The 16751-nt window shown below is 42.2% G+C and overlaps 1 protein-coding gene across 1 annotated transcript; it reads left to right on the forward strand.

The window, feature by feature from the left end:
• The first annotated feature begins 13458 nt into the window (after nucleotides 1–13458).
• Nucleotides 13459–16056, forward strand: LOC140884170 (malate synthase, glyoxysomal). Its single transcript, XM_073290840.1, has 4 exons — nucleotides 13459–14094; nucleotides 14215–14543; nucleotides 14632–14962; nucleotides 15256–16056. Exons 1-4 carry the CDS (start codon nucleotides 13696–13698, stop codon nucleotides 15910–15912), a joined length of 1716 nt encoding a protein of 571 aa, XP_073146941.1. The 5' UTR covers nucleotides 13459–13695; the 3' UTR covers nucleotides 15913–16056.
• The last annotated feature ends 695 nt before the right edge of the window (nucleotides 16057–16751 follow it).

Genomic DNA, 16751 nt, shown 5'->3' on the forward strand with positions numbered 1-16751 from the left:
CCACCTCTATCTCTGATAATGATCTGCTAGATGGTTCTGAGGTCGTGACAATACTCTCTAGAAACCCCTGGCAACCCCGTCTCAACAACTTCCTCGCCTGAATAAGAGATATCACCCGAGGAAAATCACTGCTCTGAATGCATGGAAAGTAAACGGGTAGCCTCCTGACGGTTTCACTGACACTGACCTCCGACGAAAATCAATCGAAGCTCCATTGACTGTCAACCAGTCCATACCCAAAATCAAATCAAAACCACTCAATGGCAAAACCACCACATCTGCTCGAATGGAGTGTCCCTGAAGCTCCAACTCCAGTTCTCGAATAACCTTCGAGGTAGAAATAATCTGTCCTGACGGCATAGTAACATCATACCCACTGTCAATAATCTCAGGTGTGATGCCTATCCACCTGATAAACTCCAGGGAGATAAATGAATGCGTAGCCCCTGAATCTAGCAACGCAAACGTGGAGTTGCCTCCAACTAGAATTCTCCCTGCACGCAGAAAATTCCCAACAATTTCATACCACTACTAAACTTTTCCCCGACAAGTCACTACTAATCCTTAATTCTAATCACAAGTAAAACATGCTTCTTATTCTAACATGCAGATAGATAACCCAAAGAACAACAATTCCATAAAGAAAACAAAATTCTTAACCAAAGGAAAATTATAAAATACTAGGGATAAGATATACCGGTGATCAAGGAGGTGTCTGGGTGGTCTGCCTCCTCTGCCTGCATGACGAACACTCTACCAGCAGTGTTCTTCTTCCTTGGGCAGTTAGCTATCTGATGCCCTGGCTCTCTGCAGTGGTAACAAACTCCTGCTCCCAATAGACACGGTCCCGAATGCATCTTCTGACACTTCGGGCAAGTAGAAAAACCTATAGCATTAGGGGCCCCGCCCCTCTGCTGCTGTGGCCTCTGCTGCTCCGGCCTCTGCTGCGGATTCGGGCCATTTGCCGGCCCAGTAAACTGCTTCTTCGCAGGAGGCTGCAAAGATGGTCGCTGATACCCCGACTGAAACTGTCTCTTCCCCTGCTGCTCTCGCTGCATCTCTCTCCTACCCTCCTCTGACCTCAGTGCTCTACTAACTGCCGCCTCATATGTAGCGACGTCCATCATACGTACATCGTGCTTAATATCCGCTCTCAGTCCCTCCACAAACTGTCTCATCTTCTCCGGTGGACTGTCTGCAATCAGGGCACAAAATGACAGCCCCTCTCGAACTGGCTCACGTACTCCACCACTGACCTGTCCCCCTGCCGGAGACTCATAAACTCCCGGATCATGCGACTCCTCACATCCTCCATGAAATACTTGGCGTAGAAGACACGCCTAAACTCCGTCCAAGACAGTGTAGGAAGTTGTACTCCCCTGGCAGCACCCTCCCACCAAAGAGCTGCGTCTCCCCTCAACATATAGGTCGCATAGTTCACCCTGTCCGCATCTGTGATCCCCATATAAGCAAAGATGGACTCCAAAGAACGAATTCACCCCTCAGCCACCAATGGATCGGTGGTACCAAGGAACTCCTTCGGCCCCTTCTTCTGGAACCGCTCAGCTACATCCTCCTTATGGGACATTCTGGGACGTGAAGCATGCTACTCTAACAGAGCAGTAACTCCTGCCATCAAGGTAGCATTGGCCTGCTCCAATGTTGCAAGTGGGTTCTGCGGAGGTGGAGGTGGAGATCCCCCACGTCTGTTCATCGGTCTGGGAGGCATTCTGCACCACCACATATTTTTTTACGTAAATCGCCATGCATAACTAAGTGGGTTAAAAGTAATGCTAACTTAAATCCTTAAAAAAAATAAATCATACTATAAACACGTAAAACTTACAGATCGGTAGCGTGGATTTCTGAGCTCGCATAGCAGTAATGACCCCTCCAAGGACCGTGCTTTGATACCAACTGAAACGACCCTAACTCTATAATTAATAAATAAATATGCGGAATTTTTTTTTTTATATACTTACTAAATAAAATATGTACATATATGCCCATACATATATGCACAGAATAAAAAGATTTAACAATAAATAAATAAATAAATAACTCAAATAAAAAATGCATTCTTTAATAAAATAAATATCTGAGTCAAATATTGAATTAAAATACTGCATAAATAAAATGATTAAAGTTTGCATGCACTGAAAATATTTAAATAAAATATTCCAAACCACAACCACTGAAAATAATTATAATGTATAACATGCTGAAGTATTCAAAACATGCAATGTGACTCAGACATCTATCACGGTCACGGGGATCACTGCCAGTCTGCTCATACGTCCTCGCCTCCGGTGGGTACTACATCCTCTACGTACTCACCTGCACCATACCAGTGTATTGAGCCTAGAAGCCCAACATGCTAACATAACAAGGATTTAAAATAATTTAAATCACTTTAATACTAATACATAACATATACATTAATGAGCATGCTTAAAATAACATCATGACATAACATAACTTAAATTAACTTAAATATCATAATCATACATAATACATAAACATTGTTGAACAAATTATTTTCTAACATTGCATGGTTGTATCCATAGTGTAACCTTAAATCATACATCAAATACTGATCAGCGTGGAAACCAACGTACGTGGCGGTGACGAATCACCTCTTAAATTGGCAGTAAACTGCCCTTCAATAGTTCACATATGGGGACGAATCCCCCTCAAATTGTCACACTACTTCAACTTCCAATATAAAATATTTTCTTTTGCTCAACCTAAAACATTAAATCATGCATAAAATTATTTCATGAATGCATGCACTTAAATAAAATGTGTGTCCTTCATATATATTTAATTTAATTTCATACTAACATATAAATATAAAAATAATCTTCAATGCATAAAAATAATTAAATATATATTCAGGACACATGCAATTTCTCATGGATTGTACTGGACTGCTGGCCCTAACACTCAAGCTCATTTACTTAAATCTGACCCATTAACACTGAGACTGGCCCAATCACATACTTAAGCCCAATAAAAATTATTCTAAGCCCAATTAAATAATTAAAGCCCATTAAAACATTCAAGGCCCAATAACAACTTAATATGGCCCAATGGGCCCAAAAGCCCAAAGACTGGCCCGCTAATTTTCATGGGCCCTAAAGCCCATAAAAATTAGTGGACTAACTTAATTAAATTAATTAAGCCCAAATAATAACTTAAGTGAAGCCCATTAATTAAATTAATCTAATTAGCCCAATTAAACTCTTAAATTCATTAATTAACTTAAAAATAAAATACCCGAGCCCAACTAACTTAACCCGGACCCGGACCCAACTAACTTAACCCACTTACTACCAGACCCGACTCGGACCCAAGACCCGACCCGGAACCACCCTGAAACCCTAAACCCGAACCCCCCCTCTTCCCTGCAGCCCGCGGCCGAGAGCAGCACCCCTTCTAGGGCTGCTGCCGCCCTGCTCCGGCCGCCCCTGGCCGAAGCCCCGCCGCCCAGATGTAGCCTACGTCTGGGCGGTCCAAACCATCCCATGGCCCCAGCCCCATGCAGCCTAGACCTCATCACCGAGCCCCCCCTTCTCAAAACCCTAATCTGCGCACCAAGGGAGCCCGATCGAACCAGCTCCAATTCTAGGCACTTTTGGCTTGAACCATCCGAGCCAATCGAGCCTAGACTCACCTTATACCTCCTAGGGACCTTGACCAGCAGCCTAGACGCAACCATGGCTAAGAAACATGAGCATGACAATCAAAATCACACTACAAGTCACAAACTTCATGAAAGCCGAAACTTTTTCTGAAAATTCTTGAAAGCTTTTGATGCATACACAATACACACACTATAATATCTGATAGGCACGAAAATAGGGAAAGAATCATGCCTTGCACCGTAGTTTGAAGAGAAAGGAGTGCGTAGAATGATTCCGGGACGACTGGGCGATGACAACCGGCTTGGAAGCTTCAAAATCGAGATATGGAGGCTGAAGAACTTGAAGAACACGATGGAGATGGGGGTGAGAAACTGATGGAGGCGGCTGAGTGAGAGTGATCGGTTGAAGGGTTTGGGTAGGATAGGTTTAGGTTTAAGTTTTTAATTAAAATAGGTTTTAGGATAATTAAAATATATTAATAAGGGTTTTTAATTTAAAATATATAACTAAAAAACTCTAACTAACAATTAAAATCTGATAATAAATTTAAAAATCCCGAAATACATAATTAAAGGAATTTTAAAAATAATTAAAAGTCACTATTTTGGCTTATTTTGAATAAAAACGGACTCCTAAAATTATATAAAATTAAATACTAAAAATATTGAGGAAATAAAACTCAAAATAATATTTTTGGGCTCTAAAAAGACTCATAAAATAATTTGGATAGAAAGTTGTCATCTCGTCCGTCCACGGTCCCGTCAACGCGATAAAATAATTCAAATACCAATAATTCATGAAAATCACTAATTATGGGTTAAATACTTAAAATAACTTAAATCATGCACAAATAATTTCACATAATTATTTAACCCATAATCTAAAATTCTAAATAAATAAAATCCCTAATTATGCATGCGAATTTACGTATTAAAAGTACCGAGTGTTACAGTCCTCGTGAAGCTTCAGCTGTCTAGAAGCGTATGCGATCACGTGCCCATTCTGAGTCAGGACACAACCTAACCCCTGAAGAGAAGCATCAATGTACACCACATACCCTCCAGATCCTGACGGTAATGCCAACACCGGCGCAGAAGTCAACCGCCATCGAAGCTCACAGAAATTCTCCTCACACTCGGAGGACCACTCGAAATCCACACCCTTGCGGGTAAGCTGCGTCAAAGGTCGAGCTAACTGAGAGAAGTTCAGAATGAAGCGACGATAATAACCTGCTAGACCCAGAAAACTACGGATCTCAGCAACTGTCGTCGGACGCGACCAATTAAGTACCGCTTCAATCTTGCTTGGATCAACAAAAATCCCCTCCCTGGATATGATATGGCCAAGAAAGACCACTCGATCTATCCAAAACTCACACTTGCTCAGCTTGGCGTACAACTGCTCATCCCGAAGAGTCTGCAGTACCAACCGCAAGTGAGAAACATGCTCTTCCGTATTACGCGAATACACCAAGATGTCGTCAATGAAGACCACGACAAACTTGTCCAAATACTCCCTGAAGACACGGTTCATCAAATCCATGAGCATAGCCGATGCATTAGTCAAACCAAATGACATCACTAGGAACTCGTAATGCCCATAGCGAGTATGGAATGCAGTCTTGGCTACGTCCTGATCACGGACTCTCAACTGATGATACCCAGATCTCAAGTCAATCTTGGAGTAAATTGACGTGCCCTGCAGCTGATCAAACAAGTCATCAATACGAGGCAACGGGTACTTGTTCTTCACAGTGACTCGATTCAGTTGCCGATAGTCAATGCACAGCCGCATCGACCCATCCTTCTTCTTTATAAAAAGAATAGGAGCTCCCCAAGGAGATACACTATGACGAATGTACCCCTTGTCCAAAAGATCCTGTAGCTGATTCTTCAACTCACGCATCTCTGACGGAGCCAGACGATACGGTGCTCGAGAAATAAGAGAAGTACCCGGCATTAACTCTATGCCAAACTCGACTTCCCTAACAATAGGAAAACCCGGAATCTCATCAGGAAATACATCTGGAAATTCATCCACAACAGGAATGCTCTCTATCCCAATACTCTCAGCGGACAAATCAACTGCATAGATAAGATAGCCTTCCCCGCCAGACTCTAGAGCTCGACAGGCTCTCAAAGCTGATACCAAAGGCATCGGGGGTCGCGCTCCCTCTCCATAGAAAAACCAGCTCTTACTCCCCTCCGGATGAAAGCGTACTAATCTCTGATAGCAGTCCACTGAAGCTCGATAGGTAGTCAACATATCTATTTCCAGAATGCAATCAAAGTCGTCCATCGCCAGGACCATGAGATTCGCTAACAGAATGTTCCCTTCGAACTCTAAAGGGCAACCCATCACTAGACGCTTAGTCAAAGCAGATTGGCCCGTCGGAGTAGAAACAGACATCACTACGTCTAGTGCAATGCATGGTAACTTATGCCTCTTAACAAAACGTGCAGAAATGAAGGAATGAGATGCACCAGTATCAATAAGTACAAGGGCAGGTATACCATAAAGCAGAAATGTATCTGCGATGACTTTCTCATTCTCCTCCACTACCTGATCATGTCTCAGGGCAAACACCTGGCCAGAAGCTCGTGGCCTCAAATGAGAACTCCCAGCAGGCTGTCCCTGCGACCTCTGCTGTACGGTGGCCTGAGAATCAGATCCTGAACCAGAACCAAAACCAGAACCGCCTCCCCCAGATAGTGGACAATCCCTCCGGATATGACCAGTCTCTTCACAACGGAAACAAGCTCCAGAAGCTCTACGGCACTTGTCGGATGGATGGTTCTTCCTACAGTGATCACACTTGTCCTTCTTACCAAAACGGACAACACCAGCAGAGCCAGAGGAAAAAGAAGTAGATCCAGACTTCTTGAAAGATTGGGCACGGGGACCCAAAGAACTAGCAGGCCACGATTGAGGGAAAGACCTGTTCCGCCGAATGCTGTCCTCCGCCTGGTGACAACGGCTCACCAAACCCTCGTAGGACATGTCGTCGCCAACCGCCACACGGTCATGGATCTCAGGGTTAAGGCCCTGAAGGAACAGATTATACTTCATCCCAGAGCTGTCAGCAATCTCGGGGCAATAGGATAACAGATCAAAGAACTTCTGCTGATACTCATCAATAGACATGGCTCCCTGTCGCAGACTCAGAAGCTCGCCTGCCTTCGACTGACGGAGTGCAGGAGGAAAATACAGCTTCTGAAAAGCTGTGCGGAACTCGGACCAGGTGGCCATTCCTCTCGCCGCAACAAAAGGTGCAGAAGTAAATGATGGAGAACGCGGCGATCAGATCAATCAGAATTGATACCCGGTGCAACGGAAGTTTAAAAATTTTATATGGAACGATTCCATAATGGGTATCAAAACTTAACGATTAAATTGTGTGTGTAAAAATTAAATAACAATTATAAATTTTTACCTCCAATCTCGAAGCGAGATTATGGACACCAACAGATTGCTCTGCTCTTGTTGTATATCCCTGGAACTGATGGACGAACTGTTCTTCAATCAGGTCCACGAACGGATAATTAATCCCTCTGATAGATTGCACTAGAAAATCTATCAGAAGTTTCTACGAAGAGAATTAACGAATTTGATCCGTTAAACCAGACTGTAATTCAAAATTCACAGGCTGGATTTTCTCGAGTAGAGAGGGAGGGGGTCGGCCACTTTGGAGAGAAAATAACTAGGTTTTCGAAAATTGTGACCTGTTGTGTGTAATTTTTGTACTGCAATAACTTATTTATAATGTAGGCCGCTAACAGCTTAGAGCCCATTAGTCATAAGTTCAAGCCCGACAAGCAAAGCCCGCATGTTCAGAAATTAATATAAAATTTATCATGACTCCGATTGATAAACCGATTTCACCAATGTGCACAGAAACCATTTTTGCACCTTTTCAAGTCAAGATAGATTTTTCTGAATCCGAATTCAGTGATTTCCAAAAATGCCCATCCCTATGTCATTTTAGGAAATCTTACTCCTCTACTCTTAAATAAGAAGTCCAATTTCTTTGTTCATTAAATTTAACTCTTTAAATTTAACTATCTCAACGGAGATTAAAAATCCATTACTCTGTGTGACCCTCAATGGTTCAGGGATACAGCTAGCCGTGGGCTCACAACTCCTTGTGACTCGAAACAACAATTTCCGACTTGCCCATCGAATCATGGTAAGAGCGCCTAGCAACATCGCCCCATGATTTCATAGGTATCACTGATAGTGCCTGCAAGAACCAATAGATTTTGGTTAGCGTACAGTACGGCCCCTTCATCCATATATCCCGATCGAATCAACAACCATTGGTAAATCGAGAGTCGTTCGAGATTCGATAACTATGCAATACATCTTGAAGATCAAATAGTGACATCGCATGTGTTACTAAGAAACCATTTCTTAAAACAATCATGTACTCTGGCCAGAGATTCGTCACACTAATATCTCCTCAGATCGCATAGGATATCCACACTCGCAAGTATGTGGTGAATCCTTGACAACAAAGCATCGACTCCTATATGTGTTGTAAATGTACCCAATCCCGACACCTGATGACCCCAATAGAGTCGGTAAATGAGTCAAAGCACAGTACTAGCATATAGAGTCTCAATGATGTTTCAAGTAGTAAGGACTAATGGTGTACAACCAAAACCGCGGACTTTATCCACTCGATAAGTGATAATCACTTGGAAAGTCCGGATAGGGTAGTTCGATCATTCATCATATGAATATCCATTTGCATGCTTCGAACATATCTATGTTCCTTACCAATGAAACGTGGTACTCTGCATCGCAAATGCTAGTCTCAAACTCGAGCGATCCTTATCCTTATTATCGGACGGCTCAATCGACTAGGAACAGTTTAGAATATACAGTGACTATAAGATGTGTTTCATGATAGACATTTCCATGTTCTACCACATCTTACATACACTATAGTATATTCAAGGTCTTTATCAAAACAACAATAGTATATCACAATATAACAATATGAAGAAAGATAAAGTCATTGCCATTAATAAAAGTGTAAATTATATTAAACAAAAGATTATTTATACAAAGAGTCATCAAAGCCCTTAGCCACAAGTTGGCTCACCGGGCACCCACTCTTTCAATCTCCCACTTGCCCTAAAGCCAACTAGTCATACTACGTAGACCCATTGCTTCGCGATGTTTGTCAAACAATGGTCCTGGCAAGGGCTTAGTAAGTGGATCAGCGATATTGTCTGCAGAGGCCACTCTTTCGACAGTGATGTCTCCTCTTTCCACAATCTTCCGGATGATGTGGTATTTCCTCAGTACGTGTTTGGATCTTTGATGAGACCATGGTTTCTTTGCCTGAGCAACGGCACCCGTGTTGTCACAGTACACCGGGACTGGACCAACAACTTCAGGAATGACGCCCAACTCTTGGACGAAATTCCTCATCCAAACGGCCTCTTTAGCAGCAGCTGATGCTGCAATGTATTCTGCCTCAGTGGTGGAATCCGCTGTGGTGTCCTGCTTGGAACTCTTCCAAGAGACAGCACCGCCATTGAGCATGAACACAAATCCAGAGGTTGACTTCGAGTCATCCACGTCACTTTGGAAGCTAGAGTCGGTATAGCCTTCCAATTTTAGTTCTCTTCCTCCATATATCATGAACATATTCTTAGTCCTTCGTAAGTACTTAAGAATGTCCTTCACGGCTTTCCAATGCATTTGACCGGGATTAGCTTGATATCTGCTCGTGACACTCAGAGCAAATGCTACATCCGGTCTGGTAGATATCATCCCATACATGATACTACCTATGGCTGACGCATATGGTACATGTGTCATTTTCTCTATCTCTTCATCCGTCTTGGGACACATAGACTTGGATAGAGAAACTCCATGACACATGGGTAGATGTCCTCTCTTGGACCCATCCATTGAAAACCGTTTTAATATGGTGTCGATGTAGGTTGATTGAGTGAGTCCTATCATTCTCTTAGATCTATCTCTATAGATCTGTATCCCAAGAATATAGGATGCCTCACCCAAATCCTTCATCGAGAATCTACCTGATAACCATATCTTTGTTGACTGCAACATCCCTACGTCATTCCCAATGAGTAGTTTGTCATCAACATAAAGTACTAAGAATGTCACAGCATCCTTAACTACTTTCTTGTACACGCATGGTTCCTCCGGGTTCTTGATGAAACCAAAATCCTTTATTGTTTCATCAAATTTCTGGTTCCAACTTCTCGATGCTTGTTTTAGACCATAAATTGATCTCTGAAGCTTGCATACCTTATGCTCGCTTCCCATGGATGTGTACCCCTCAGGCTGCTTCATATAGATTTCTTCCTTAATGTCTCCATTAAGAAAAGCAGTCTTCACATCCATTTGCCATATCTCATAGTCATACCAAGCAGCTATGGCAATAAGGATTCTTATGGATTTGAACATTGCAACTGGTGAAAAGGTTTCATCATAGTCAACTCCTTGTCTTTGAGTATAACCTTTCGCCACCAATCGCGCCTTGTAGGTCAATACCTTACCATCAGGCCCAAGCTTTCTCTTGTAGATCCATTTACACCCTATTGGAACAATTCCATCGGGAGGATCTACTAAAGACCAAACTTGGTTTGTATGCATCGAATCTATTTCCGACTGCATAGCTTCAAGCCATAAATTTGAATCCGCATCAGAAATTGCTTCCTTGAAGTTTCTTGGATCACATCCAACATCGGGTTCATCTTGATCCCCTTCAAGAAGAAGACCATATCGAATAGGAGGTCTAGAAGTCCTCTCGGATCTTCTAGGTATAGGCGTGTCTATCAATGGTTCTTGAGGTGTAGGATCGTTATTTTTTATTTCGGGTTCTTCTCGAATTTCTTCGAGTTCTATCATCTCGTCTTTCTTATCCAATAAGAACTCCTTCTCCAAGAAGGTGGCATTCCTTGAAACAAACACCTTTGTTTCAGCAGGATAATAGAAATAATATCCGATTGAATTCTTCGGATACCCTACAAAATAACATAAGATGGATCGACTATCCAACTTATCTCCCACTGTCTGCTTCACGTAAGCAGGACATCCCCAAATCCTCAAGTACGAATACTTAGGAGCTTTGCCATTCCATAACTCGTATGGTGTTTTGTCCACTGCCTTAGTGTGGACGTTGTTCAACAACAATACCGCCGTTTCAAGCGCATAGCCCCAAAACGAAGGTGGAAGCTCAGTGAAGCTCATCATGGATCGAACCATGTCCAACAAAGTTCGATTACGACGCTCCGATACACCATTCAGCTGTGGTGTCATAGGAGGAGTCCACTGAGAGAGAATCCCATTCTCTTTCAGATAGTCCAAAAACTCGGTACTTAAGTATTCTCCACCTCGATCCGATCGAAGTGCTTTAATACTTTTACCTAGCTTATTTTCTACTTCAGCCTTGAATTCTTTGAACTTTTCAAATGCTTCAGACTTATATTTCATTAAATATAAATACCCATACCTAGAATAATCATCAGTAAAGGTAATGAAGTAGGTGTGGCCATATTGAGTACCAACTCTAAATGGACCACAAATATCTGTATGGATCAAATCCAACAGATTTTGACTACGCTCAGGTTTCCCCTTAAAAGGAGATTTAGTCATTTTTCCTTTCAAGCAGGAGGAAAATACAGCTTCTGAAAAGCTGTGCGGAACTCGGACCAGGTGGCCATTCCTCTCGCCGCAACAAAAGGTGCAGAAGTAAATCTCCACCACCTGCGTGCACGTCCATCCAGAAGATAACCTAGGGTCTCCATATTCTGCTCCTCGGTGCAGTGGAAAGTCTGAAAAGTCATCTTCATGCGGTCTAACCAGTCCTCCGCATCCTCTGGAGACTCACCTCCAACTAAGGGCTTAGGACCCATAGCTAAGAATCGACGCACAGTGAAACGCTCGTCGTCATGATGACGATGACGCCGTTCTCGACGACGCTCTCGGTCGGCATCGCCCCAACGACCGCCTCCACTTCCGTGGCTACTCTCATCATCGTAGTTTGCCATCTACAAAAATACCTCATGATGAGACTAAATTCCAAGAATACTTTTGCATGCTCTGATACCATAAATGTAGTGACCCTTACCCGGATCACCTACTAACAGAACTTAGGCATGCAATTAACTTAATAAAACAGATATCATAATAAACTGGCGAAAATCATAAATAAATGCAATCCCAAGGAAAGGAATCTGTAATTTATCCAAATATTATACAACCAAATCGAATAGCTGTATCAACCCAAAACAACAGAAATAAAACCTAGACGAAGCTCCAGCTGGCCAACCACTGCCTAGCCCCTCTTGGATCCACCAGCCTCGTCCAATCGCAAACCTGCCCCATGGAATAGGGTGTCCAGAAACACAGAGTACGAGACGTGAGCATAAAACGCTCAGTACGAGAGTATGAGTATACATGCATGCAAAGTGAACTCCCTATAAACTCGAGGTCAAGGATCAGATAACAGAGACAGACCGGGCCCTGGTATGTAGCACGCTGTGCCGTCGCTTCAGGAGGTGGCTCCCATACCATAATACCAGTTGATATGCCGGACCCAAATCGATGGAAGTCCAACCACTAACAGGATAGGGAAAAACCCTACTAACAGACATCTTGAAGGAGATAGCTTAGTATGCAAATGAATGCAGCATAAATCAATGACATATAAACCATGCAGTCACATAATACATGCATACTCAGTCATGATATCTCGAACAGTACTTCCGTACCTCAAATACTAGGCAAGTGCTATCAGCCCTAGGTCCACGCCTATAATTCGCGCTACACTGCCAAATGATACTACTATCATTATAGCGCTCTAAAAGCCTTAACTAAGCTAAAGTATACTCCTAAATATTTTTAGGAAGCAAAAGCTATACATTCGTCCGTCGTTAACCCTTTGCTGTCGAGTGCCTCAAAACTAGGCCACAGCTCCACTACGACGCCTGGATCGCTATGCCACTACCGGATTCCCGATGGGACGCCTAGAAAGGCTAGAACAACTCGAATACAACTAGAGTAGAGAGGAAATCCAAAATTGGCAATTGAAAGTGAATTCTCGACCTTCAATTTATAGACAACGATCGAAACGTCCGAACCTCGATCGGAACGTCCGATCCTGCCATCGGAGCTTCCGAAAATCCTGATCTGCCACGTGTCAAAATATCACTTGTTGACTTCGGATAGGGGTGATCGGAACTTCCGATCTTGCCACACGTCATGCCTGACGTAATACCATCGGAGCTTCCGAACTCACCTTCGGAGCTTCCGAACTCTTCCCAAGTAATTATGATTAATTTTTTAATTACTGATTTTGGTTACGGGCTACTACATACAACCAATATATCGTATGTACGATATTTACAACAATTATGTCATGATATTTTGCTATTATCTCGTGAGATTTTGATATGATATCATGAGATTTTGCATTTAATTTATCGTGAGATTTGATAAATTAAAATTTTGTATTGAATTTTTTGTGGTGTAAAAATTGTTGTACAAATTTGGTTGTACATGTAGCATTGCTCAACAATAAAACATACCCATATTTTACATAAGATCCACTTGTCATCATAACCCTAAATACCTCGATAAAAACTTTCATGAACGATTCTTTTGATCAATTCTACTAAACAGATCACTTGTTTAACTCAAATTTATATAAAAAAATTTATTTTAAATATCGAAAATATTATTTTTTTATTTCAAAAATACATTGAATGCTAAATATATCTTCTTCCTTCTTCACTATCTAAACCTCATCTCCCGAGGCAGGGCACGTAGTTCAAGGCAAACTCCCATACCACCTTCTTTTATTTCGCATATATCTCCAATCTAGATCAACATTTTGCATCATCCCACGCGCATGAATCCAAAACACACCTCCATTTTCAGGCCATAACAACGAATTCCTCCATCTCTATCCCCCCGCGACCTTTAAATATATCCTCATTCCGCCACTTTGAACGTGCAGTTTTCATTCATACGTAGAAATCTGAGGTGAAAAGATCAAGAAACAATGGTGGGTTTCGAGAGCAGTTTCGTGGAGACATCTCCTTCCAAAGAAAAGAAGCCTTTCTTGGGCTACGATGTGCCCCAAGGAGTGGATATCAGGGGAAGGTACGATCCGGAGTTTGCTGGGATTCTTACCAAGGATGCCATGCAATTTGTGGCCGATCTGCAGAGGGAGTTCAGGGGACATGTCAAGTATGCGATGGAGTGTAGGAAGGACGCGAAGGTGAGGTATAATGGTGGGGCGTTGCCGGGTTTTGATCCGGCCACCAAGTACGTGAGAGAAGGGGAGTGGGCTTGCGCGCCGCCGCCGCCCGCGGTGGCTGATCGGAGGGTGGAGATCACGGGGCCCGTGGAGAGGAAGATGATCATCAATGCTCTCAATTCTGGAGCCAAGGTTTTTATGGTGAGTTGATTGAGTAATGCAAATGGTAATGGATTGAGGATTATATGTATTTAATATGTTCAAGCTCGACTATTGATTCTTTTCTTTTCTTTATTGCTTCAAATTTGGTTGTGTATATAGGCTGATTTCGAAGATGCTCTGTCTCCGAGCTGGGAAAATCTGGTGCGTGGGCATGTGAACTTGAAGGATGCTGTGAATGGGACCATAAGCTTCAACGACAAAGCAAGAAACAGAGTTTACAAGCTCAATGATCGGAACGTAGCCAAGCTTTTCGTTCGACCCCGAGGCTGGCATCTACCCGATTCCCACGTCTTTATCGATGGGGAGCCTGTCACCGGTTGTCTCCTTGATTTTGGCCTCTATTTCTTCCATAACTGGTCTGCTTTCCGTAGGAATCAAGGCGAAGGATTCGGACCCTTCTTCTATCTCCCCAAAATGGAACACTCGAGGTGAAATTTGAAAACTCATCATGTCCTTTTAAAGGAGAACTTTACTAACATAAGAAAGCTTATAATTTGCATTCTCTTGTTGGAACAGGGAAGCTAAGATATGGGACAGTGTGTTCCAGAGAGCTGAAAAGATGGCCGGAATCGTAAACGGCAGCATAAGAGCAACTGTTCTGATCGAGACACTCCCGGCAGTGTTTCAAATGGACGAGATTCTGTACGAGCTGAGGAATCACTCGGCGGGCTTGAACTGCGGCAGATGGGATTACATCTTCAGCTACATCAAGACGTTTCAGGCTCACCCTGATCGCCTGCTGCCGGACCGAGTTCAAGTCGGCATGACTCAACACTTCATGAGAAGTTACTCCGGTTTACTCATCCGGACGTGTCACCGGCGGGGAGTCCACGCGATGGGAGGCATGGTAAGTGTCATCCCCGATAGGCTGATAATGTTTCATGATTATAACGAAAATTTCATGTTATCTTTGTGACAATATTAGCTATAGGGTGGCCAGTAGTAGTATAAACTTTATTGTCACATGTGGAGTCCACTTTTATATTATCATTTGCTTAACCGAAATTCTCACAATATTGCGAATCCTTGTGACAATTATAGTTATAGGGTGCATTGTGGACGTTTATTCTCACATGTGGAGTCCACTGTTATATGTTATATTATCATTTGATTAACTGAGATTCGTGCTGATAAAATCAGGCAGCTCAGATCCCAATCCGAGACGACCCAAAGGCGAACGAGGCTGCGCTCGATTTAGTCAGAAAGGACAAGCTAAGAGAAGTGAAAGCAGGGCACGATGGAACATGGGCAGCTCACCCTGGCCTAATCCCAGCCATCATGGAAGTCTTCACCGACAACATGCGCAACAAGGCCAACCAAATTCACTCCATGAAGCGCGAAGAGGCCGCCAGCATCACCGAGGCCGACCTCCTGCAGATCCCGAGAGGCGTCCGGACCATGGAAGGCCTCCGACTCAACACCCGCGTGGGGATCCAATACACGGCGGCATGGCTCATGGGCACGGGATCCGTCCCGCTCTACAATCTCATGGAGGACGCCGCGACGGCTGAGATAAGCCGAGTTCAGAACTGGCAGTGGCTGAAATACGGAGCTGAGCTGGACGGGGACGGGCTCGGGGTGAGGGTGAGCCGCGAGCTATTCGGGAGGGTGGTGGAGGAGGAGATGGGGAGGATTGAGAGGGAAGTTGGGAAGGAGAAGTTCAAGAAAGGGATGTATGTTGAAGCTTGCAAGATCTTCACAAGGCAATGCATTTCACCTACTTTGGATGATTTTTTGACTCTTGATGCTTATAATCACATTGTCATCCATCATCCCATAGGATCTTCCAAGCTCTAGATTACTTTTTTCATGTCATGAAAATAAATTTTCATTTTTTTAAATTTTGTGTTAATTTACTTGGTTCCCTTTTTAAATGTATCCTCGTGCATGTTTTATTTGTACTACTCTCTTCGAGTTAATAATGTGTATTGATATAATGAATAAATGATGGCCTTTGGTGTATCTATTATCGCATTAATTGGATTTTGAATTTGAATCATTCTAGCCACATATATGTATCTTTAATTAATTAATTAATTAACGCATATTAAAACGATTTGATTATAGATCAAACGTTATTTACGTTAAAGAAAATCGACTATATAATTTGTAATTAATCTGAATTCTAATCCAACGCATTGAATTATATCATTGATGGCGTTTCCTATGTTTAAATAATTATTTTAGTTAAGTATAAAAAATCTTTTACAAAATCATCTTTGTAAAGTTTGTAATTAGCATAAACAAAATTAATCAACATGAAAATAATATAATACAAAACAGCTTAATGTATGTGGTGTTATTAATTTATAGTTCTAGTCCTAGCATAGCATATATATCGAACAATTACATATATATATTTACGATATTTTTTAAATTACAAACATAAAAAGATATTTTCATTAAAATAATAATATTATAAATTTCTTTTAGATACAATAATGTTATAATTTTTAGTGATTATGAATATTATCTTCACCAAATTTTATAAAAATAATATCTACAATCAATTATTTTTAGAGGTTAAAAACACTAACTAAAAAATGAAAATCGCTTACAAAGTCGGCGGTAGTTGGATTTGGATGATGATATTTTGGACGATGTTTTCAGCCGTTAGATTTCACAGCGCAAAGATA

This window comes from Henckelia pumila, chromosome 2 (genome assembly GCF_033568475.1).
Source record: "Henckelia pumila isolate YLH828 chromosome 2, ASM3356847v2, whole genome shotgun sequence".
Lineage (NCBI taxonomy): Eukaryota > Viridiplantae > Streptophyta > Magnoliopsida > Lamiales > Gesneriaceae > Henckelia > Henckelia pumila.